The sequence below is a fragment of the Pseudopodoces humilis genome, chromosome 3 (genome assembly GCF_049639895.1).
Source record: "Pseudopodoces humilis isolate 2021_Gansu_Grassland_sample_001 chromosome 3, ASM4963989v1, whole genome shotgun sequence".
NCBI lineage: Eukaryota > Metazoa > Chordata > Aves > Passeriformes > Paridae > Pseudopodoces > Pseudopodoces humilis.
This window is the reverse complement of record NC_142202.1, coordinates 51,125,614-51,151,413: the sequence shown is the minus strand read 5'-3', so window position 1 is coordinate 51,151,413 and position 25,800 is coordinate 51,125,614. Positions and strand designations below refer to the sequence as shown.

At 41.1% G+C, this 25,800-nt stretch overlaps 2 protein-coding genes across 8 annotated transcripts in view; one reads left to right on the top strand and one right to left on the bottom strand.

Annotated features, from left to right (window-relative positions):
• Positions 1–361: 361 nt before the first annotated feature.
• Positions 362–9,557, bottom strand: CCDC28A (coiled-coil domain containing 28A). 4 transcript variants are annotated; one of them, XM_014263453.2, is made up of 6 exons: positions 9,469–9,557; positions 8,413–8,607; positions 5,592–5,755; positions 4,523–4,677; positions 3,893–3,915; positions 362–2,750 (listed from the first exon to the last, which is right to left on the bottom strand). In XM_014263453.2, the coding sequence occupies exons 2-6, from the start codon at positions 8,568–8,570 to the stop codon at positions 2,696–2,698; spliced, it is 555 nt and encodes a 184-aa protein (XP_014118928.1). In that variant the 5' UTR covers positions 8,571–8,607; positions 9,469–9,557; the 3' UTR covers positions 362–2,695. The 4 variants fall into 4 exon arrangements, with proteins under 4 accessions (XP_014118928.1, XP_005518509.2, XP_014118926.1 ...); XM_005518452.3 differs by lacking the exon at positions 3,893–3,915 and having other exon boundaries at positions 362–1,465; XM_014263451.2 differs by lacking the exons at positions 362–2,750; positions 3,893–3,915 and having other exon boundaries at positions 4,412–4,677.
• A 14,734-nt stretch (positions 9,558–24,291) lies between these two features.
• NHSL1 (NHS like 1) overlaps positions 24,292–25,800 on the top strand; it is a 183,901-nt gene continuing 182,392 nt past the window's right edge. For all 4 annotated transcript variants that reach the window (XM_088052586.1, XM_088052585.1, XM_014263295.2 and 1 more), the window contains exon 1: positions 24,292–25,399. The gene's annotated coding sequence lies outside the window, so the exon portion shown is untranslated. The remainder of the gene's footprint in view (positions 25,400–25,800) is intronic.

The window sequence follows — 25,800 nt, the reverse complement described above, 5'->3', positions numbered from 1 at the left end:
CCCATCCCATCTATTGTAAAGCTCTGCCAGTGAGCCCTGCTCCTTCCTGAGCAAAGACTCTCCTCCCTCACTGAGAAGGATGAATCCCATCTGATGTCAGCAGGCTGGTGCTGCATAGGCCATTGCATTGTCAAAACCCCAAAATTTCAGCAGTGACACCAGGCATTAAGCCATATATTAATACACTCAGCCCATCTGTTTATTCCAGTGGTGTTGCCTCGAACTGGAAGTATAGAGGAAAATGTAAGTTGTGTCCCAGATTCCCCACAGCAATGCAGCAAAGAGCACCTTCTTCCAAACACCAAGACCCATTTATCAGTGTGAGTTTTTAAACAACAACACTGGCCTAAACTCACACCGGTAAATATATTAAACTTTTAATACACTTCAGTCTCCATAAACAACTCTTCAGGAAACAACAGAAAAGGAGCTCATTTTCTGCAGCCACTTACATACTTTCATAATTACAAAAGACTTTTCACAAATACATTACTGTAGATTTTTCTTCTTTCCCTGCAGGAGCCTAGAACTGTGATTAGTTCATTACCACATAAAAGAGTTCAGTATCTCAAAAGTCTTGCTACAAAATTTTCTTGTATGAATCCAGAAGTAAATAAACACCTGCCATTAATGGACTGTATCAAAGACACAAAGTTGTATCCAGGAGGAGGTAAGGGAAAAAGAATCCCTTGATTTCTCAATTATTTACAATTAATGCATTCTTTGTGACTTGTAATTGCCCATGGGTTTAAAGCAATTGAAGGAAAAGGGGCTAATTTTTGTATAATTCTAAACAGCTGCTTGAGAAAGGTATGTTCTTATTACTATGTCTGTATCTGAAATTATACATTCTGTCTTTGCATAAATTGCTACAGAAATGAGATCAAGACATCCAACACATTTGTAAGTGATTTGAAATGTGTTTGAAATAGTAAGCCTAAGCAGGTTGAAGTCAAGAGCCCAGAAATGGGAAAGATCTGCCTCTAATACAGAATATTTGAACTCTGATATTAAAAGTGTGCTTTGGGACGAGTGCATTACCATGCTGTGATACACTGCACTTGCTGGCAATAAGCTGCTAGTAAGCAGAGAGCTCTGCTCCAGCATCCAAATGAGCTGCAAGAATACAATTTTGTTTGTGTAACTGCAGCTCTTTTTGCCACACCTGGTATGAGGCACAAAGCTAAAAGATACTACTTTTTTACTTGATGTTCAGAAGTCTGCCCAGAAACAAGTGCATAGTGCTGACTTGAGAAGGTTCTGTGCAGAAATGATAATTGCTCAATTATTGGTCAGAGGTGTATATGAGGAGAACAAACACCAACCTTGGCTTCACTTTGTGAGAAGCTTGTCGTATTCTAGTTCTCTTCAGCTGACTTCAGCTTGACTTCAGCTCACAGGTATGTACCCAGCTACAGGCAGAAACTCCAAGGTACATTTATCAGCATGCAAACTCCTAGAGAATCTTGGCAACAAAGGAGATAAATTGTATAAAGAACAAGAACAACCTGAGGGGACAACTACTGGAATCCCTACTGCTTTGTACATCATGGAGATTTACATGGTGGGTGAGGCAGGGAATTTGAGGCTGAATCTGTAAGCCAGAGCACTCAATGCTGATTAAATGATCCTTCTGTCCCCAGCATGCTGCACTATCCAAAACTACATCTTGTGGCTGAAGGAGCTGCTCCTCCAAAGATGCCAAACAAAAGGAAGCTTCTATTCCCTGGCCACACGCCCACTCTGGGCTGATGAAAAGCTTTGCGCTCACATAGAAGGATAAAGATTCCACTCCTTGTTCAGTAAGTTTAAAATCAGTGTGGAATCTGAATGTGTTACCTAAAATCGGAATATAAAATAAATCTAGAACCAAAGGCAAGGTTTGATGGACCAAGATAAAAATTTTGGATCTAAAACCAGCCTGATTTTACACTAAACTAATACAGACTTTTTTTCTCTGACTGTGCATAGAAAGATGATACCAATTAATAGCAACATCAGAGTAACTACAAAATTGAATATCCTGGATTTATTGAACAGTAACTACCCAATTTTGGAATTTCACAATACTTAATTTATGCAGACTGCTAACATGCCAGTTTTAATCTGGTGACATTTTATTATTATGCATAGTAATGGAAAAATGTAAACTCTGCAAACATTTGGACAGTGCTAAAACTCGTCTTCCTAACACAGCCAAACCAATAGCAGCTTCTGCAAATGAAACATCATGTATTTAAAAGTTTTCACTTTATTAACAATAAATTAATCTGTGGCATCACCAATCAACAAAACACTAAAGTGAGCAGATTGTCTATGTAATAATCAGAAAGGCAACATTATCACTATCTTCACAAAAACTGGAGAAATGCCAATGAACTTACATACATACACCATTTGCAACCATATGAACGCTAAGCAGAAGAAATATATTTCCAAGTTTCTCCAATTTTTCTGTTAAGTAAGGCAATAATAGAAAGCACGGCATCACAATTAATTACAACTCTAGGTACTGTGCCCTGACATAATGCAGTGCCCAAAGGAATGTGCAAAATAAACACCTGGATTTGCACTTTGATTCTTTGATGTGTAAAATTAAAAACAAACAACACAAAGTCACAACTCTTCTTGATTCCATTGTCTGGAAAAACAAAAGCAAATCTGGGAGAATCCAGATTGACAAAGATGTTCTCTGTCAGCCTGTAGTACCATTTGGAATATCTTGAGCATCTGCTAAATGTAGTTTTTGGCTGAAGTAAATCATTAAGGAGTAACACTTTCACCTACACATCCATGACATAAACAAGACAGCAGTGTTACATGAAACTCTGCTTACTCTGGGGTATGCACTAGTCCAGACAAACTCTGTTCTGGTGAACAGAGTTCCCCACCAGTAGATTCACATTTCTCAATGAGACTTGAGCATTACATACCTCCAGCATTAGCTTGTGGATCAAGTGCAATGGCAGATTATTATTATCACTATTACATATTATTATCACATTCCACTCATCCTCTTTATGAAGCCTGCCTGAAACAGCTTTCTTCAGCTATGCAGGGAATGTAGATACCAGTACAGGATCTTAAGCCCGAAAACCTAGAGCCTCACCTCCTCAATGCATTCAACGCGTGTAACAACAGAAATAACCAGATTGCAGAGTAAACTCTGTGCTACATCCTCCACTGTCATCCTGGCTTAGCAAAAGCACAGTGTAAAAGACAAGCTGAGACACTGAGCTCTATCTTCTCCAAGAGCACACGTTTGTTCAGTTACCTAAGCTCTGCTGAAGTATCCGACCCCAGAAATAAAAAATTAGGTCAGTTCACTCTCCACAGTCAGTGGTAAATGACCCCATGTGGTTCTAGAAAAAAGCCTAAAAGATAATAGAATTCACTTATCAGTGGGACAGATGTCTCTGAATACTGTTGAAGAAATATTACTATGGATGTTTGTTCCAGAATGTCTCAATAATATGCATGAAGCAAGACTGCTGCTGATGGGCTTTGCCACTGACAGCACATTGTGGTACACAAATGGTACATGGTAGCTAAATAAATCATTGGATAAAAAAATAACCTGTAATTAGATGTGTTAAGATACAGTCACTTATGTACTAGAAGAACCTAAAAAATCAATGCTGTATTGTAGCACTAATTTAAAAGCACAGCATCACAATTAATTACAACTCTAGGTACTGCCTGACATAATGCAGTGCTCAGAGGAACATACAAAATAAACACCTGGATTTGCACTTTGGTTCCTTGTACAAAATTAAAAAACAACACAAAGGCATTACTGAAGCAATTTGACTCTTGTAAAGACATCAGTTACTAGGGAAACACACTGCAATTTGACTACAGTTAGTAAATAAACATTTTAGGAAAAGGATACATAGATGAATTTAGTTCTTCTAGCTGCAATATAAATGTAGAAATTATGAGAAATGGAACTTCTGTTAGTCAAAGAAATGTAACAATTATGCTGGTATGCTGAAATAAATACATTAAAACAATGAAGGAAATAACTAATAGTTTGGGCTGAAATGTATGATTTATTACAAAAATCAAATCAAACCTACACTGAATTCCATATGATGAGCTGTTCATGATTAAGTTTAAATCTGTTGATCTCAAGAAATTTAAAGAAATTTTAACAGTTCTGGTTTTTATGGAAATACACGAGACAAAGTGTAGAATATTCAGATCTATATTCCTTATTATGTGTCACCTTCCCCAGATGTAGGAGGATGGACTGCAGGGAAAGTGGTTGTAGTTCCCTAGTACATTGGGCTGTCCCTAAGCAGGCTGACATGCTCCCCTCCCCAAAGCAACCTGCAGCTGTAACAAATGAAAACAACTCCTGTGCTTTCTCAAAACCAAGAGGAGGGCAAGGTGCAACTTAGGTCACTGAAGAGCTACATTCTCCTCAACTGTAAATCACTATGCACACAGGACTGGTGTTTTCCTGAACTGAGCTTTGCTGTGGGCTAAGTTCCATGATTTCTGCCTTCACAGTACTTACATCTGACAGCAGTCTATCCAGGTTGGAATCACTGGCTAGTTTTCTTTTGTCTTCAGGGAGTTCTTCCATCTCCCCATAGAGCTCCAGATTGAGGCGAGCAAGTTTCTCCTGCATACTCCGCACGTGCTCCATCTGCTCAATGGAACATTCATTTCCTAAAAGGATAAACACAAACTTTACATAAAGAAACCCAAGAGAGAAAATGAAGGTGTGAAGATGCAGCTTTTTGCATCAGAGAATTTAAACATCAAATTTACAAGTAAATTTGCTTTCTTGATGATTTCTTACTGTTTCACTGTTGAAGTTTCTGTCATCCCATTAGATGTTGTATTGTGCTGAATTTACAGTGGCTATTCCATGTCCCAAGAGTTTTTTCTATACTCTTGAATTTTTCTCTGATTCAGAAAGGCCCTGGTTTTTAACTGAAAATACGATCAAAATAAACCTTTCCGATTCTGATTTATCTGAGGGTTGCTTATAAACAGATGGCTTATATAATACAAACTTCTCAGAATCTTTTGTGAAATCAGTGTGGACTTAACACTAAACTTGAAAAAGTACACGTGTATTTTTCTACTTAGTACAGGGGAGACAAGAAACCAAAAATGTGTAATGTTTCTTCTAAAACCTCCATCAACTGTAAAGGCTTTAAAAACACTAAGAAGCTAAGACAGAAGAGTAACCTGGGTAAAATGCAGGTTGCATTGAATTTCATAAAAGTCGTTACCAATAATCTTAAATGTTCATATGTAACAAAACTGGATGCTAAATACAGTTACTTCTTCCTACACTATCATGAGTAAGTGGCTTTAAACTTGGTATCTTAAGTGAAGGTGCTTCTGTGCTGGAAGGAATAATGAAATGGCATATAAATAATCTCACAACACAGACAACCTGACAACAGGACTGTAATTTAAAAATGCAGTAAGATGTTTTAATTATGTTGATTTCATGCGGCAGAGTCCAACTGACAGCCGGCAGTCTGTCCATACAGCACACTTGTTTGCAAATGTTACCACTGTACAGCTATAAAAAACAAGTGTTGTACACACACAGTTCATGCACTTACCAAATGCTTGAAGTTTGCCAGAGTGGAAATCATTCAAGAGACTCAGAAGTCCCCTTTCCATTTCCTGGACATCTGATACATCTGTGAGAAAAGAATGCTGGATTGGTGCTGCCTGTGCCCCTTTTGCTTCACCTCCTGGAGGTTTGGCTTTCTCTTTGATCACACTAAAAAAAAATTAAAAAATTGAACAAAACAAATATTACTTCCTGCTTTCCATTTCACTGTGAATTTGAAATGTAAGGAAATGTACATCTGAGCTTTGAAAATTAAATGGTAAATATATAGTGCATGGTTCAGTCACTGCTTTTAAGATAAACACTGGACCACCAGCTTGTTTTAAAAATAAAGAACATCGCTATCTCAACATTTGATACTGCAAAATTATGGGTTCCAACAATCTGCTTTCCTGCTAATAGCAGGAACCATCAGTGGACCACACATCTGTGATGTGATGGCAATCTCAGTAATCTACAGTGGGCCAACATTACCCAGCAGTGACACGTAGGGCATTAGCACAGAACATTAACCCAGCACAGCCATGTTCACCACTAACCCACGTGCCCAAGTGCCCCACTCAAGTTTTTTTAACATTTCCAAGGATGGTGATTCCACCACTTCCCCAGGCAAACATTGTCTTTAAGAAATCACCCAAAAAGCATCTGCAGGCCAGAGACAAATCCCCTCAAAAATCATACTGTCCTCTTGTCACAAACATCTGTAGACTGCAACCCATGTGGAAAAAAGCTGATTATAAGCTACGGAAGGTGACCTTACCTCCACATAAATTTTCCTAGAGCTCTTTCTTTCACCCCACAAATAATCTCCCAATTTTGTAAATCTCACCATCAAAACCACTCTCCCACTACTCTAATGTACCAAATTAAACTAGTCCATGTCCAAACATCAAATTGCTAAAAATTTTCTACAGCACTTCCTGCAAGAAAACCATCAAAATTCCTGGATCCCATACACTTCTCTCTAGACACAGCATTTATTCAGAGTGCCATGTGCCCACAGAAACTACATGGATGAAAATTAATAACCATAAATCCCCATGAACACACAACCAATATGGAAACTAAACACACAGCTACCAGTGAGAAGCAGAATGTTCCATCTCTGACCCAGAGACAGACAGGCTGCATCCTAATACAGTTTAGGTAGGAGGCTGTCCTGCAGCCTTATGATGAATCTGTTCAGAACCCAATTCAGTGAAAAAATCTGAGCCTAAAAAATTTAGAATACTATGGGATATTAAAAAAAAAAAAAAAAAAAAGGATTTAAAAAAGAGGCTTTATTTAATTAGTGAAGATAATTTGGTTTAAAGCAGAGTAAGCCCTACAAGTCATAAATTCTCTCTTTCTTTTGGGAAATAATAATTCTTTGTCCAGCCCAAGAGCTTTTGTAGTCTGTAAACATCATATAGACTATATGCTGCAGAAACAATCAACAGTCCAACAACCACCATATCCACTCCAACTCAGAGCAGGACATCTCAGTTTAGGTTCTGCTTCAATTTCAGACTTAATGGTTTGTACAACGGATAGGTCACCCATTTTTTCCACCCTGATTCTGATGTTTAATAAAATATACTATTGGTCTTTGAAAACTTGCTTCATTGGATTCTTGCAGATGAAGTGAAAATTAACTTCACTTGGTAAAATTCTCTTACTCCATTATCACAATAGCAGTTCACCTCACATTATTATGTCAATTACGTCTTCTGCTTGGAAAGTTCAAACAATTGTATTAGCACTGCTTGGTAAGTTTAACAATTGTGCAAGAATGGCCAGAACTTAAAGGGCATTTCCTTCTCTAGACAATCTTGTGGCTTGCAAGAAATTAATTTCTAGTAAATTCCAGGAAAATGCTGAGACTGAGAATGAGTAGACTGTTCAGTCAACAGAACTGGTGCAGAAGCCACCAATTTATAGCACATTAGTATTTACTTATATTTCCCTCTAAGTATTAACACATTTTTCCTGAAAAATAATGTACAGACTTTACATTGCAGAAATTCATTATTCATCAGGCCAATACTGCATCCTTCAAACAGACTCTCTGTGCTGATGCTGGCAGTTCTGTATTTAATCTTCAGCTAAAACTCAGGTCAGTAAATTCTGCTGCCTCTCTCCAGCTAACATTTCATTTTAAAATTCCTCTTCATTTATTTATGCTACCATGTCTGCCACAGCCAAGAAACACATTTTCTAACGTGCAGGGAAATGAATGTTCTCAAACTGAAAGAGATGTGTCATCAACAAAACAAAATATTCTGACGTGGTCCTTTCTGAAGAACTGATTGTCTCTACTTAAGACACCAACTGAGAGGTTCCCAATCACAAAACCTGGAAATTCCAGTTCTAGCTCATCCTGTTCAATTTATGTCCTTCATTTCCTGCTGTACTTATGAGTTCTGACATTGCAGTCATTTAATATTTTATTTGTTGCTCACAGCTGTACATCTGGGGCCCTACTATCTCCCATAAGATGCCCAAATCTGACCACCCAACTCATGTCTTTCACCAGTCACATCAGGCTATGCTCTGCTTCAGCTAAACTGCTGTCAGTATGAGTCTACAGCATTGTGTAACATTTCATTAAGCTTACAAGAAGAGTGTAAAACGTGTTCCTTTGCTGTAAAATAGCCATTGTACTGCATTAAACGCAAATTACATTGTTATAAAAGACACATCATCAAAACTTTTCAGAAGTCTGAAACTCTTCTGTCACAGCCAGTCTAAACAACCTTTAGACTATCTTAGCATTGCCAAGTTTCTGGCTCCCACTTTTTTTAGGTCTGCACATGTCACGAGCTTACCGTTTTAACTTTGGTTTTTGCACGGCAGGCTGTGGGGCAGGGTTGGAAAAGGCTGTACTTTTACTGACTGGCACTGAGCTTTTCTTGGAGTTAGCAACCTGAGTAGAGTGACTGGAAGATGATTTGGGGCTCCTCCTCTTGATCTTCCTTTCCTCCATTTCTTCCAATTTACTACATCTAGACTAATGTCTTGTCCTTCGTAGGGAAGAAAAAAAAATGAGAAACATCCATTAAAACTGGCATTCACGATAAAAGCAAATGGAAAGGTAGCTCATGGAAATGAAACTTGCAGTTCCTTCAGAGATGACTGGTCACTCATTTCTGAAAACAAGAGAATCCAGTTTTTAGGAGAAGCTGCCTGGCCTGCTTCATCAGCAGAAAGGGCAGGAATTAAAACCTCCATCAGCCAAAAGGTACCTCCAAATGATCTCAAGCATTGTGTCCCGTGAATTACGGCTAGGGAACGTCACGACGGCTCGGGCCCACGGCATGCAAAACATCAAGTGCTGTGGCATGGGGATGCCACATCCGTGACCCATCCGTGCCAAAGAACCGCCTCGGCTGTGGGAACGCTCAGCCGATGCCGGGTTGGTGTTGCTATGACACAGTTGTTGTTACTGCCGCCCCCAGTTGTTATTACTACTACAGCTGTTGGTGTTACACCGCGATACGCTTGTTGTTGCTGCCACAGCTACCGACGGGCCCTGCCCGGCTCTGCACACGCAGCCCACGCTGTGTGCGGTTACCGGGCGCTCCTTGCTCGCCGGGGAAACGCCTCCGACACCCGTTACAGCCCGGCCGTCACCCCCGGGCGCCATCGCAGACCCGCCGCCACCTCCCGGGATGAGGAGACCCCTGCGCGCAGCCCCAGCCGTGTGCCGCTGCTGTATCACCGCGGAGGGTAGTAAATATACTATATAAATATTAGTCGGGAGGCGGGCTGTAGCCCGGGAGCGGCAGGAAGAGAACGGAGCCTGCCTGCCTGCCCGACCCCCGCCCCGAACCCGCGTCCCCCGCGCCCCCCGCGCCGTGAGGCACGCAGGCCCCGCCCCCTACCTGAGGGAAGCCCCGCCCCCGGAGCGCGCGCGCGGACCCCCGCGGAAGCGGCCGGCTCGTCCCGGCACGCGGGTCACGTGACGGCGGCGCGGCCCGCTGCGCCGCGGGGTGCATGCTGGGAGCCCCGCCCCAAGCCGCCAGCTCCCCCGCGGACGGACTACAGCTCCCAGAACCCCTCGCGGGGCGGAGCCGGGCCTTGTGCCGCCGTTCGATGGACGTCACGGCCGAGGGTTTGTCCCGAAATAGCTGATCCAAGTCCGCACGTGTTAAAACACGCGGGGAAAACCACCGCACTGCCGACCTGGTCCTTTTCCCAGCTGGCGTCGTGCGGTAGCGCTCTTCCTTCTGCCCTGCTCACTCCAGTTCCTGCCTGCAATTGCATTTTAGCCACAAGCAGCTCGATAGTGGACAGGCCTCAGCTGGTTTTGCTTTTTAAGACTTCACTGAGCATCGGGCACCTCAAATGAACGTTTTACACTGTATGGAAAATCACAGCATCATTAGGGTTGGAAGGGAGGTGTGGAGATCATCTCGCACAACCCCGTGCCGAGGCAGGGTCACCTAGAGCAGGTGACACAGGAACGCGTCGAGGTGGGGATTGAATGTCTCCAGAGAGAGACTCCACGACCTCCCTGGGCAGCCTGTGCCACTCCTCTGGCACCCTCAGTGTAAGGAGGCTGTGCCTCGTGTCGAGGTGAAACTTCTTGTTTGACTTTGTGGGGCCCTAATCAGCGACCTGACTCATTTATAGCCTTTGTTACCTGTGTTTATTAGCAAAAGTTTACAGCCAGTTGAACTGTGCTTATGCAGGAGGCAACTGAGCCCTCCGGGAAATTATCCTCAGGTGTTGCAAAGCATCGCTATCTCCAGATAGGGTCGGCAATAGGAATTCTCTCCAAGAGGACATGCTGGAAGAACTCAGTATAGTCACATGGAGCTGTATGTGCGAGGAATGCTGCCAGTGGAACAGCAAGTTCCTGACAAGAGGACATATTATTAAGCTGAACCAGGGCAAGTTTAGCTTAGGCATTAGGAGGAATTTCTTCCCAGGAAGAGTGACTAGCCATTGGAACGGGCTACTCTGGAAGGCGGTGGAGTCACCATCCCCGGATGTTGTTGAGACTGGACAGGGCACTGAGTGTCACGGTCTAGGCAAGGCAGTGTTCGATCACAGGTTGAACTCGGTGATCTCAGAGGTGTTTCCCAACCCGGTTGTTTCTGTGACCCCGTAGCCCTGCAGGGGGAAGGCTGGTAGGAGAGCGGAGCGGTCGGCAGCGCGGTCCGTGCCCGGGGCTCTCGGGGCCGTGTCGGTGTGACCCGCAGTGGCACGGGCTGGACGGCCCCGGCAGTGCCGGTCCCCGCCCGCAGGGGGCAGCGCCTCCCCGCGCTCCGGGGCTCTGCCGGCCGCTCCTTTCCCGGCTCCCCGGCTCTCTCCGCCAAGGCACTGCGGGTCGGAACGGGTCTCATGAACAAGGAGACATCCTCACACACATCCTCATCCCCGGGATGTGCCCGGAACGGCTATCGTCCCAGCTAAACGAGGAACCCTGCTGCCACGCTGAGTGGGATGCAGCTCTCAGTGTCATTTCCGACCTCGATTTCAGCCCCGCGTCGTTGGTTTGCAGGAACTTAATTTTCAAGTCAGGCAGTATAATTAGCAGGGTGTGCCTACCTAGACTGAGTAATTAACGAGTTCAGCCCCACCAAGTCTATTCCTGGTGCTGTCGCTATTGCATTTCTGGTCACGTCTCTCCTCAGTGCTAGCTGCCAGTCATGGCTTTGTTGAATTGAATGGTCGGCACACCTTTCTTACCTATGGCTGGTAGCCTGAGCTGTTTCCCCCCCCCATGTAGTTTGTGGCCTAGAGAAATTAACTTATCAACTATCTCTACAACTTGTCAGCTTGAATTTCTTAAACCTGCAACGAGATCTTTTTCACTTGAGAAGCGTGTTGCTCATTATGGTATGTTTTGTGATGAGGATTCTCAGACATTATTCACACACCAGCTGTGAGAGCTGGTATAATCTACACCACCCACAGTGAAAACGTTGACCAGAAGCTTTACTGGTGTTTGCAATTGTACGTCTCAGTATGAAGCTACCTCGTGACTTAACAGGTGTGCAGCGCCTAGAATCCCTACCTCTGTCTAAACTGTCCATGATACCAAGAGAATGGTTCTCCAGTCGTACCCTGATACTGAACCTTCTTATGGACCTTGAATTAGACCTGAGGGGCTATTAAATAGCAGTGTCTTGTTGAGACTTGGTTAGGATGTTACAGTTGTGAGACTCAGTGTCTGCTTTGAGACCCAAAAGGGAAGATTGTCTGTCAAAGGGAGATTGCATTTAAAGTGACTCTCAGGTGAATGACAGGGACCAAATGTCCACTGAGGGTCATCCTACAGTCAAAGTAATTCCTTGCAGCAGGACACAGTTTGGTTCTGAGGAGCTGGATCACTTCTGGTACATTAAGATCCATCTTGTTGTTGCAAGAGGCATGTGATAGACCAATGATACACTGACAGCTCACTTGTGGAAATAAACAACCTAAGGGTGTTTGCATGTAAGCAACTGAGAAGAAAGAAGTTAATCTCTGTAACACTGGAGATGCATTACACAAAAAGGCAGTGGTACAAGACTTCAGGGACAGGTAGAGAAGCTGAAACAGATGATTCTGTAATACAAAGGGCTTCTGATATCTGGTTTGGCATGCGTTACAGGGAAACCAAGAGCTAGCAAAAGTCAGGCTGTGAGCCAGACACAAATTCTCAGTCACAGAGCTGCCCAAGTAGAATCCCCATATGCATAAATATATAGGGGGCTACAAAAAGTGGACAAATTGAAACTTACAGGCAGGTTTCTGCAGCCAGTTGGGAAATTTGTATGATATAAATACTGCTTCTCCATGCTAACTTTGAAAATGTTTGTGTTCATTCAGCTCATTTCTCACATGCTATATGAGCAAGTAAATGTACCCGCCTTGCAGTTCATATATAGAGGTGTGGTTTGTTTTTCCCCATGTGATTAAAGGTGTTTTGCTTGACAGTTTGGATGGAAGGTGACCGGCTGTCCTTTGTTACTACCAAAGCAGTTAAAATAGAATGACTGATGGTCTGTTTTTAAATAAAGGGGAAATGCTTCCATCATTAAGCAATTTTAAAATAAAATTGCTTTCATATCCATGAAGCAGTTGGATTCAACAGTTAACCCTGCTTCAGTTTAGTGTCTCAGTAGGAGGGATCAAATACTACAGAAAAGAGTAAATTTTAGTATGCAGGTACTATTTTGCTCCAAGTGAATTTCTTACCCCTGCACACTACATCACATTAGAATTATTTATTATTAAGGTGCCTCTGTTATTTTTATATCTGATTTAGCAGAGCCTACAAGGGCAGATAATTGGAAAGCAGCAGACTTTGTTTTCATAGAGAAAGTAATTTTATAGTGAATAATTAATTTCTTTTAAAAGCTAATAGTAAGTTAAGAGCAAAGAATCAAAGGTAGTATGGTCTTGATTTGATACTAGAAATCCTATTGCAGATAACACTACTGCCTAGAATCAAATAAAGTTTGAGGGAGAAAAAAGGCATGTTTTGGATTATCTCTATCTGAGCTTTTGCATAATTTTATATTGTGATAATGATTCACGGTCCAGGAAAGGCTTTTTTCTTCCTTTAAAAGGCTTTTGTTCTGACAACTCCACCATGCATTACAGTGGTAGCATTTGTATATACTTGTTGACTGAAATGCTCCAAGAGTAACAGTGTTTTAATGGCAACAATGTTATTGTTAAAGCAGCAAATTAAAAAGTTAATTGACTCTGATTTTATTTACATGTATATTTCCTTACAAACTAGAGGCCCACCTTTGAAGATGCTTTGAAGAAGAACTTCAAAGAAGCTAAGTCTGTACTTTGTTTTGAGATATGCATGCAAATAAAATCAGATTCTTCTTTCTGAAAACCCTATTCAGTTAACATGAGATGGCAAGTCGGTTCTAAAGGCTTCCAAGACAGTGATGAATGCACTGGGTTCTTTAGCTTCTATAATTAATATCAGATGTATTTCACAGGTTGGCACCTTCTACTTGTGGAATCCTGACATTTGCTGTAGTATCATCTTCCAAAAAAGAGCATGGTCTGGGACATATCTGTTCATAGGAAGGAAAGTACTTATTGCTGGGTTGTGAGGAGCAGCATAACAAGGTGTGTATGTATCTATCAGCCAGATAAATGTGCAGAACAAAGCAGCAAAGTTAAAATTATACATATAACTAATTATCACTAGATTAATATGGAAGTAGAATTGAGTGGGTTAGACATGTGTATTCTTTACAGATTGGTGGTAGATATGTCCTCAAGAAATGTGACTAAAAATGTGTCAACACGTATACTTACATTGCATCTCTCTCCCCATGCTATCATTATGCTAAGTGAAGGAATATGGTCATATATAAGTATTTAGACTTAAGGATTATTACTGATCAGTTTCCACATCTCTAGCATGAATACTCCAGTGCTGTTATACAAAATCAAGCAGTTTAAAGTCCCCACCAGTATCGTGTGCTTATAAAGTGTTCTGATTGCAAAAAATCAATACTTGATTAGCTACCAAGACATTAAATATATGACCTGTGTAAAAGCTGAACAAATCTTTTACCTGAATGTGGATGGAGAATAAACCACCTCCTTGGGCCAGCAGTGTGGTGAATCAGGCACCGAGGACATAGTGATGAGGGAGGAAGGAGGGAAAACAGAAGGGACTTGCTGAATCCCACCCCAGGAACTAGGCCTCTAGGACCCAAATGTCCCTGTACAGACCCACCTGTCCCCCACCCCACTGCCCAGGAGTCCAGGAGCCCCACTTCAGCTCAGTCCAGAATCTTCAATTCCTGCCTAAGCTAAGCATCTCCAACTCTCTCTTCAGCTTCTGGATGGGCACCTGGAAAATTATTTTTTTAAGAATTTTATTAATATATCCGCTAGTTAGTCTGGATTTCACAATCCCAGTATCATGGAAATAATACTGGTTGGAAAGCACTTCTCAAGGTCATAGCATCATGGGCTAACTCATTTTATAAGAGACATCCTGAGAGTCAAGTCAGAGTAGGTCAACTGTGTGCATAGACCAGGTTCCCAGGTTTTATCCAGCCTCTCTTGAAAAACTTCCAGGATGAAATCTGCACCAATGTTCTCTAGCACAGCCTCCTCCTCCTCAGAGCAGGGCTACTGCCACGTCAGGTCAGCTGTGTCTTTGTCTGGCCAGGCCTTGCAACCTTCAAGAATGGAGACTCTACAACCCTTGCAGACAATTTGTTCCAGTAGTGCATTACTATCCTAGTGAAGAAATTTTTCCTTATAGAATTTTTAGTTGTTTGAAAACATGCTAACATTTTGCATGTGTACAGTGGATATAGAAGCTATTGGACAGTTAAATTTACTTTCCTCTAAATATTTAAATATTTGTAATATGCATTAAGATCCCCAATGAAAAAGCACTTTAGAACTGTACACTTAAGTTGTTTTAGCAATCCCAATACTCAAGCTGGAAAAGAAAGAAGTCTGTCATTGGCTCTCCAGCACAACCAGTATTTCAGGAACAGTCCCAAGCCTAATACAATTTTTCAACAACAATGAACCTCATATGAGCTTTTAAAATATATTGAAATAAACCTTCAGCAAATTCTTCCCCCTTGGGCAGCCTGCTGAATTATTTTTGCAGGTACTCACTGGGCTACTCACTGTAAATTTAACAATGTTTACAATCACTCTAAGATTAGCATCATGATTAGCATAGAATCAAGATTAGCATAGAATTCTATGAAAATCAGCAAAACTGAACCCTTGTAAACCAAAATGGGGAGTAAATTCTAGAAAAAAGACCAGATCAGAAAACATGTGACAAAAGGTTTGTCTTCTCTACAGCTGGGGATGTGTTAGTGCAAAGTATGATTTCTGATGTATATTATAGACGTAATACATGGAAAGGATTCCTGGATTTTATTTAAGCTAAAATTGGTAACACCTGTTCTCAGTAGGCACCTGCTCTTTTCCCCTTTTAAATATTTAATAATGTTTATGATTAATTTAGTACAACAAGCTAGAACATGCAGCTTATATCACAACCTTTGTTTTCTGTAGACTGTTTTTTAAACTGTTCAGTAATTTATCACAAGAGGACCATAATGGAGTAAGACCTTGCAGGGAAAAAAAACCCCAATAGTCTTAAGGTCACAATTGAAGTAAAATACTTGCTCAGTTGTTTTAATAGTTTGGCTAAGTGCCTACAAAAATGGGATTATTTTCTTTGCCAGTGTTTACACTTCATGTCAGTTTGGAGAAACTACGATTCATATTGTCTCTATGAGATGCCACTGAACAGTATTACTAGTACAGAGTAACCCAGGCAAGCCAGGGAAGGCTGAGTAAATAAAGTTTAACTTTTCAAAGCAATTTCAGCCTCACCTCCAGTGTGCACAACCATAGGCTTGAGGACATAATAAACTGTACACACTTCTGGATGTCATGGGCAAGAATCCCAATGGTGTGAGACTGTACAAACTCAGGGAGCAAATAAACACAATTCCTATCACACAAACCATAAACCAGATGAATACAACACAAAAGAGGGAAAAGGAAACAATTATATAAACTCTGTGTGCATGATCTACCACGTCAGAGGTTCTGCTGGCATCAAGGGCAATGATGAATTCATAGCTTACAGGAAAGAATTTATAGGTGATTTTTTTTGATGGATCATTTGGCTTAAGAGAAAACTGGTCAAACTTAAGATTTTCTTTTTAAGCCACACAATACAAAGCTATCTAACTATCTCAAATGTGCTTTTAAATTTTTTTCCTTCTTCTTTTTTTTTTTTTTTTCTAATGGCAAACTCCGTATCCAAAATGATAAGCCTCATTTGGAAACTTCAACTCAGAAAAATCCAGTGATTTTTCCAAGTGAGATCTGTGAAGAGTATGCCTGCATCAACTGTTGCAGCTAGGTTTTGTTTATTGAATGTGCTAAGAATATGAAATACAGCTCTCATAGTTAAAGTTATAGAAATAAACTTGTATTCTAAAAATATAACTCAGATTATTATCTTAATATCAAAGTAGAACTGTAATTTATTTGCAGTCTGCAATTTTTCCTGATTTGTAGTTGGCCTCAAGTCATTTCTCTGTGTTGTTTGGAAAACTGAATTCCCCCTCTATAGCTTGGTGGCTTAGTACAAATACAATTGCTTCGATGTTTTAAGAGCATTGAGTGGCTATTTTTTTTCAGGCTAGAAGATATATTGCAGAGAAGTTCCACTAACTAAACGTCTGTTCTCTGAAAACAGACATTGGAAAGCATGTTTGTAATTTCAGACTCCGTTTTGTTAGGCGTATACAAATGCAGAACTAAAAACAAACACAAATCCATTCCTAAAGAGAGTAAGTGTACACAGAAATATCTTTACAGAAAACTGTTTCCAAGCAATGCAGACACTAAACAGTGTTCTAAAGTTTTCTTTTTAGTATTATTTTGCTCCAGTAAATGTAATTAGCAAAGGAAAAATTAAGCATCGGAAGCATTTTCCTTTGCATTGGAAATATTAAAGAGGAATAGCAGGTAGAGTTCTCAGCTCCAAACAGGACAACTGTGACAGTGGGCACCATATTGATGTAGAATAAAAAGGGCCTTTGGAGAAAATTGTTTAAGGCTTAAATATGAGCTTTTAAAATAAATTAATGATGGAATACAGTGGGCATGTGAACAGCACTGTTGCACTAAAGGCAATAATATATAGACTAATAGTTAATTATAGTATAGTGCAGTAGATATTTGTCAGAATAATTCTATTTTAAGGTTTCCTTAAATTAATAGTTAGAGAATAATGGGTTTAAATGATACCTCCTTTTAAAGGTATATTAATAAGCTCCCCAGCTGTTCGGAACACATGGTAAAGAGTTACAGACTTCAGTGGAAAATGAGTGACTATATGACTTCAGTGTTTTGGTTGTGGATCGCAGTGATTGTGTTAGTATTCAAAACTGCAGTTGCAGCTGTCTTTAAATGCAAAGCACAGAAAAACTGACACAGAAAAGAGACAAATTGAAATCATTGTAACACCACTACTTTGGTTTTGCTTGGGTTTTATTTCTTTTCTTCTGTGTATGTACAACCAGGGATTAAATATTCAAACTTCTAGAAGGAGACCACAAGGGTGAGTCCTGGAAGGAAGCTAAATACAATCAACTTTTTTTTTCTCCCTTCTAAAAGAAGCTATTCCTGAAAAACACTGAAGTTCTTTACACTTTCACCTCATTTCTAAGAAAAACTAAACAGAACTTCTTTAGCTGGATTTCACTGTATTTAAAAGTTGATTCCTATGCTATTGAGCAAAACATTAATACGTTTTTTTTCCTTGAACTCAAAATTTAGTTTGCTAGAAATTATTTAAACTGAGCATGTTCATAGTCCTCTAAGGAGTGTGTATTCTGCCAAATCTGAAAATACTTGGAAGAGGAAGAAGGTCTATCTTGCATACTGTGCTACATTTTTTTTTACTGAATTATGAACAAGACACTGATGCTTAGCTTGCACAGTTTGTTGGGTCCATGCAGTGAAATAAACACAGCTGCATTTATTACAGTGATTGCACAGTCACGTATTTGGTACTCCTAAACTTCTGGGAATATTCAAGGAGCAGTATGTGCTAAAAATTCTAATTTCCTTTACCCTCTCTGTTACTCTCAATTTATTTTATATTTAATGTAAGGCTTTTGTTTGTATATTTTAATAGTAATCATTTTGCAACTACAGTAATTTAGATCATTTGCACCAGTTGTAAAGAGTGGTACTGCCATTGCATAGTCCATGGAAAATACAAAGGTGCCACTTGTCACTTTGAATGAGCCTCAGCTCAGCTACTCCATGTAGACTTTACTACTCAGTCTAATTTCTAGATAGCCATAACACCATCCATCTTCCAAATTATTATTTTGGAATATGAATATATTTTATATTTTTTTAAGAACATGCCAGTCTTTGAGACTGATTTTATACATAAACAAAAACACCGAGCTTTGCAGCACAAACACATTGTATCTCATCACAAGCAGTCGTCAGGTAGGTTAAATTAAGCAAAGGAAAAGAAACAAGACAGCCAGAGACCTTTAATGATCTACCACAGTGACAAAGTCTTCCCAAATGAGTATTTAAGAAGAAAAACAAAAATATTTTTTCTGGTATCTTGTAAATATCCAGAACATGGATAGTATGTTAAATATATTCAGGAAATATTTTGTCTTTTTTTTTTAATCTGAAAATGGAGAGGGGTGTTTAGACAGTGGTGGAGTCACAGATCTCTGCACACCCACCCACTGTAATTTCATCAGTGACTGTTTCATTCATGGTGGAGGTCCCAGGGACAAACCATGCTCGCTTACAAGGAAAAGAATGGGGAGATCTGTGCTCGTTGATAGAGGGTTTATCATGCTCTACATTTTTTTCGGTGACCAAACTCTGCATTTTATTTATGAGGCATAAGCTGTTACAACTATCAAAACTCATTCATGACTGACTGGCATACCATCCATTTGTATTCATAACTGAAATGAAACAGGGTGGCATCTTTTTTAAAAAAATGTTATATGTATAGTTTAAAGAAGTACTTTGCTGTATCTGTAGTCCCTGTTGGTGGGAAGATAATACCTAAGGAGAAATTTATTTCTGCCTTTGGTGACCAGCACAGTCTGCGTGTTTGGGATGCAATTAAGAGGCTTTTGTCCATTGGATGTATTGTTTACCCTGAGTCCTGAGGCATTCATTTGAGAAGATAATCAGCTTTGTTAAAATAATACAATTTCGTCTTGTCTGATGGAGTGGGGTTTTTTGTTTTAGATTTTTTTTTACAATATTTAGTTAGTGATTCAAAATGTAAACTGTGTAATTGCTTCAAAGGAGACCAAATAGAATAAATTAGAGAAGACATAATGTGGTCAGTGTCCTAGATAAATAAAAATTATATACAGAACTTACATAAGCTTTTGACATGATCTGTTTTCATTAAAGCTAAGGACAGCAGCAAAATACTTTGATCAGCATTTATGAAATCTCCATATGTTTCTTCTGATTTTCAACTGATAATTCTTGGAGCCTTTGTTTTTCCAGAAGAAGGTTTTCTTGCACAAATAATGACATCTGTATTCCTGTTGTACAGTTACTTGCTGTTTGCATACCTGTAGCTATGTAATTCAGTAATAATGAATAGTTATACATGACTTAGATTAGATGTAAGGAAGAATTTTTTCATGGTGAGGGTGCTGGGGCACTGGAATGGGAACCCAGAGAAGGTGTGGATTCCCCATCCCTTGAAGTGGTGAAAATCAGGGTGGATGGGGCTTTGAGGAACCTGATCTAGTGGAAAGTGTTTCCACTTTATCAATGAAAAAATATATCAGACATTTTTCTGCTACAGAGGAAGTGGAAGCGCAGAATGCACTTTGTTAGGAGACACAGAAACACCTCAACCAAATGAAGAAAATTAGTATGGCAACTCAGGGAGTACTATTATTGACCCACTGAGAGTCAACTCTCAGCAACTTGGTTTCTCTTTGGGGAGATATAGGTTGGGATTTTTTCCATTTTCCAATAATTGGAGTCTTAAAGACAGATTGCCTCTGAATTCCACACATGTATGGTGACTGGCAGTCTCTGTTTTTCTACTCCACTCAGTTGAATACCAGTTGAAAACCTCTGATGATCACTTGAATTATGAAGGGCCTGTTATGCTACAGTTGTATTTTCCTCAGCTCTATGATCTCTTGCATGTATTTCTATTCACATCTCTGTTGCCTCCACTGTTCAGCTCCCCTGAGAATGATCCAACATACTGCTGTGTCTCAAAGTGCAGAGTACATTTTCCTGCAATTTTTTCACAGAATGTCAGCTGCCTCTTTTTATGCAGCAGAGCTGCAGCTGTTCTACACTGATGACTTCGGATGCTTGCAGAGCAAGCTTCAGATCATGCATCTGTGAGCAGGAATGTAAGGAAGGAAGCAGAGAGCTCCTCTTTTAGAGGCAAAGGGCTATTACACATCCTTGGTGCGCAGCTGAGTCATATCCCTAGGCAATCACAACTACTGCTTCCTCCACGGTGTCATTGCCAGTGCAGTTAGCTTTGATTGTTCCATTGCACCATTAGTAGCATGGCCTTTATCCAAAGACAGCTCTATATAGATAGAAAAATGGGAAAGGGTTTGAGAGGTTATAGGCTGGCTGAACACAACGTGCTGACTCTCACACTTGTGTAGATAAGCAGAGCACTGTAGCTCAGAAAAGCTTGGGCCAGCTAAGCAGAGCAACCCAAGGTCTAAACCACATGCTGGGCAGACTCAAAGAAAAATTCCAGCTTAATGTTAGGACTGAGAAAAGATCACTGGCACTGGTGCAACAAACCACCAACCTTTAAGGGAGTGCTCAAGAAAACACTGTACTCATCTACCATGAAAGTGTGAATATATCTACTCAGTTCTTTGAATAACAGGCTTGAAGGTGTTGGAATTACACTACTGCCTTTGTTTAATGTTGACAATAACATGGTGAAGAAAATCCAAAAAAAGTTCTGCAGCATGAAAAAGAAAATGCAGCTCAAATCCAGGCTTCAAGTAGGTGTGTGATCCAGGGATATGCCAGACAAGGAGAGCTTGGGGTTCACAAAAGTTGGAAATGATTAATGTTCAGGGAAACAGGATCTTGTAAGTAACCTGTGTCAGAGAGACACCTGTCATCATCAGAGAAGTTCTATTAGTTTTAAAAGAATATCCACAAGATTCCTTTTCTGGACAGAGTTGTTCCTTTGGGCCATGCTGGGTATGAACTCAAGCACACAAAAATACTGGTTCCTGATATTCATAAGCTGGAAGAAAAGTAAGGATTGAAAGTTCTGCCACATAGACAGGCAAAGGTGATCTGTGACCTAATGTAGTAGTGTTGCAGTTCAGAGAAACCCAGCAAAGCAGCTATAATATTATTAGCAGTAAATTATTTTATAATTTGACATTTATAGAATGCACAAAAAGTATGTAGTCATGAGGGACAGAAAGAATTCTGGTGCTATTTGACTTTCTTGGGAGTCATATCTACTCCCACTTGTTGCCTATCTTATGCAAGTTTCCTTGAAGAAGATTTTCTACTAAGAGAAATTAACTATGTGATGATTAAAAGAGTCCAGTGACCCAGTAAGACTGAAAGCATCCACATACTTTTGGTTAACCAAGAAAGAATAAAATATCAGAACTTTTCTCGCAGAATTGTCTCTGTGTTAAGCTTACACCAAACTTCTACAGCACAACAGCTAAAGTAAGTCAAAAATATGTAAGCTGGCTATGTGTCCTGGACATAGAGCTTGCTTTCTGCACTACAAACAAGGGCTTGTTAGAGCTGCTCTGAGAGTGACCAGGAAATTTCCTCCTCCACCCCTACAAGTTACACTGTTGTTATTTCTGCATATCCATTTTGGTTGGGTTTTCCTAGCCTACACAAGCAAATATCTTCAATCTGTGGGCTAAAATACAATGGATGAACTTGGTGATCCCAGCTGACTGCATCTAAACTACCCTCTTGGCACAAAAGTACAATTTCAGGAAGAGCTGCCTCATGTTACGTGGTTGGCCATGTGGCTTTTGTACTACTGCTCACCACTTGCTTCTGAGAGCCCAAAAGGATTGAAGAGGGAAGAGCAGTGTTCATTCTGCAGTGGGTAATGAGTAAGTCCCACAAGATTTTTCTTCTGTTTCTTGAAGTAGAACATGAAAGTTATTAGGTCTTTAATTTGGTAGTTTTACTTGAGGCTTAAAATGCCGAAGGATGAAAGCCACAATTCAGACAAAATGAACTTTTCAGTGAACTTGAACTTTGATTAAAAATGCAATAAATATTGCCTTGAAATATTTAGTGGAGTCTCTGCTGTCCTTTTGTCTACCTTTCTCTTTTGTCTCTCATTTTTCTGTGCTCTGTTCCTCTTCTGAGAGGATCTCCCACTTCTGACTGAGGGTATTTGGAGGTGTGAGACCCAGAATACCAGAACTTGCCAGGCCTAGCTGTGCAAGTGGAAGTGACTGCTGCCCACTGAGCTCACAGACCTCCTTCTCCAGTGGATGCGGATACATGGAAAGCAGCCTCTTGCTCCCACCAGTTAGACATCACAATTGCCAAAAAACTGCACTGTGTGAGTACACAGGTTCAGGATGAGCTCACCCAAGGGCAGGGATGGCTCACCTGAGGGCAGTGTCCTGCCAGAGAGCAGGGACAGCACCAGGTGGTCACCCTCTGGCCACTGGTGCCTGCTTCGACTCAGTGTCCCCCTGGGCCTGCAGGAGTATTTAACAGGGTCAGGAGCATCCTCCCAGCTCTGCCAGAAAAGGAAACATTTTCCAGTTATAATCTCTGGAAACAGACAATGTGCATGGCTACCTGAGGGAGATGGGGTGCCCCTAAGAAAATCTGTAATTCTGCTGAATGTAGAAGTCTTAAATGCTTCCTTTCCAGCATGATGAATACTTTAAATCTCCAACTCTCTAAGTATTTAAGCTTCATTTTCTTTCCTATATCCCTTCCTTTAGCACAGAAAGAAGCAAACTTTGAGACCACCCTTTACTGGTTTCAGTTAAACAGTTAAATGTGTTATTTTATTTACCTATTACATTTCAGACCTTTTTTTTACATTTATTTTCTTTTTTGAGTACTCCATGTGGTAACAACCTATCTCAGAAAAACAGACCATATAAATTAATGAGAAAAAATATATTGTTCTGGAATAAACACAGAGACTGAATATTTCAAGAACATCAGTGCATTTAAAATTCAGATTTATTTCTTAACTTGGTTTAACTGGCAGTCCTAAAAACACCTTATTTTTTATGATACATTATTCCCACCAGAAATATTCAAGCTGTCACAGTAGTTTATTTTACAGTTTGCAGACAAATGAACCAGTGAAATAGGTAAAGCAGACTTCACTGGCAGTGAAATCCCATCCACTCACAGCAGCTAAGGCTCTTTACTGCATTTAAGTGTTGTCTAAAGCTTTGATTTCTGGCTGTTACTCTCCCTGTGCTCACATCTGTTCTAAGTACCTTTTCCTACTTACAGATAAGAACATGCAAAAATATTTGCAATATCAGGATGTGATCTGCATTTTCAGTAAAAAAATTCAGACCGGTAAATGTACCTTTTTGACAGTACCTATTTCTAAACTTAAAAATTAGTAATTTTCAATCAAACAAACACACAGCCTTATGACATCTACCCCGGCAGATGTGTTGTTGTGTCAGCTGACACCTGGACTGACCTCTTTGCTCACTTTGTTCCTGCTTTGTGTATTTTTTATTGAAGTCCACCTCATTCATGGTACTCCTGTAGTTTAAACAAAATGTACCAAGAATCACTCCTCTCCATTCAAACGTGCCAGTGAACAGGACGCATTTTTTATCAAATGACTACCACAAACAAACACACCTAAGAATTAATGAAGGCATTATGTCCTAAAATAAAACCAGGAGAGTTCAATACGACAAGATGACTGCTTCCCGTCCTCTAATAATCAATCCTGACAGCTTCCCCATCACAAAATTATTTCTTTGGATTCTTTATGTGCTAAAGCCCCTGATTAAACACCGTTTTGCCCGTTTTCACCATGGTGTTCTCATCAGTTTCTATAAATATTGCACGTATGCACTCAGTGGTACTGTCTGTAACACAAAACCAGTGGGAGCATTCCAACTTGCAAAGTTATCCATTGGTAACCTGTTTGGACAAAGGTGTTAAGAAAGGTGGCTTTGTTCTTTATTTTTTTAACACTAGATGGCATTGCTTCCTCCCCCCGCCCCCACCCCCGGCCAGGGAAAACTTGAAGATGAAACTTGCCTTGATTTATGTAAGAGAAGAATTAGTGACTTGCAAGTTTTGCTATGACTGTCACCCTTACAAGCACTTCCTGTAAATCTTAACTCTCGAGTGTGCCACCAAGCCTTTGGTTTGTATTCGTCTCTCTGCAGCTCCCATACTTCTCCATGCACCGAGGAATTTCTGAAGCACTGCTGGTGGAATGGTTTTCTTCAGGTTTACCTTTAAGTAACGAACGCTAAAGCTACGGATAATACATAATATGTTGCAGAATATTTTGTTACATAAACTGTCTGTCCTAAAGGTGCTAATGAACATGGATACATCCCTGGACCTTTCCCTCTCCAGCTGATTCTCTTTCTTTCATGCCATATATTCAGCTGCAGCAGGAGCCAGAACAAGCTATAAGGCAGGAAGGAACTATACAACCATTTTTCTCCAGGGCCCTTTCCCACATGGAGAGAGGGATTGGGTTCCTCTCTTTATCATATAGCAGGAGCCAGAGCCAGTAGGGCATTGTCCAATTAAAATTAAATAGCAGCTGTTGACAGTTGCTTGTGGGCTAAATTGGTTCTGTGGGGAATAGCTCATTAGAGCCGTCATCTCCATGAAGAGCTGATTGTGTCCTACGCGGGCAAAGCGCGGGGGCTTCTAAGGCTGGAACCTGCGTTGGGGCCACACCAGCATTACGTGCCACGTTCGGGGCTGCCACACTCCATGTCACGGGCCAGACTTTTCTTCCCCTACCTTAGTGCCAGTCTCACTAAAAATTAACCAGAGAGAACGCGCCGTTCCCAGACAGGCTGCTCTTCTTCCCCTACCTTAAAGCAGCACCTCTGGCCCGACCCACAGCATGGCAGGGGAAAAGGCTGAGGCTTGACGTGCCCCCTCTCTCGCTTAGCTCCTTTCGGCGAGCAGAGGAGGCCGGACGAGCTAGCTTCTCCCTGGGGAGTCCCGCTGGACCCAGCGCCGCGGGGCCGGCCCAGGAGCAGCTACCTTGGCTGGCCGGGAAGGGTGAGGCTCCAGTTCGGGGAGCCACAGGTAGGCGGCGGCCTCCTACTTTTCCCAGGTTCGCGGAGGGTTTTTTTTTCCCTCTCCCTTCCCTCCTCCTCTTTTTCCAGCTCTCGCTTTCCGGGTTGAGAGTTTGGTGGGTTCAGAAAAGTGCCTGCAACAACAGCGCGGGGTTCCCCAGGTGGAGCTGGTCCGGGCTTTCTCTCCCCTCCTCCTCTGGCTGGCTTTCCTCCTTTGTGGCCGCATCCAGGGCGCTTCAGTCCCCCTCCCACGCTTCCTCTTTCCCTCCCTCCCCGCCTCATCCTCACTTCGGGGAGAGAAAGCCGTGCTCTTTCTTGCCTCTCGGCCGGCCCGGACTCTCACCGCGCCCGCCGTGCGGCGGTGCTGCGCCCCGCTCCGCTCCCCCTCCTCTCCCTTCCCTTCCCATCCCC

Coding starts and splice junctions, on each gene's coding strand:
- CCDC28A (XM_014263451.2), bottom strand. CDS start 8,570: ATGGAGGAAAGGAAGATCAAGAGGAGGAGCCCCAAATCATCTTCCAGT. Junction 5,756..8,412: donor CAAAAACCAAAGTTAAAACG/GTAAGCTCGTGA, acceptor ATTTTTTTTTAG/TGTGATCAAAGAGAAAGCCA. Junction 4,678..5,591: donor TGGCAAACTTCAAGCATTTG/GTAAGTGCATGA, acceptor TTATCCTTTTAG/GAAATGAATGTTCCATTGAG.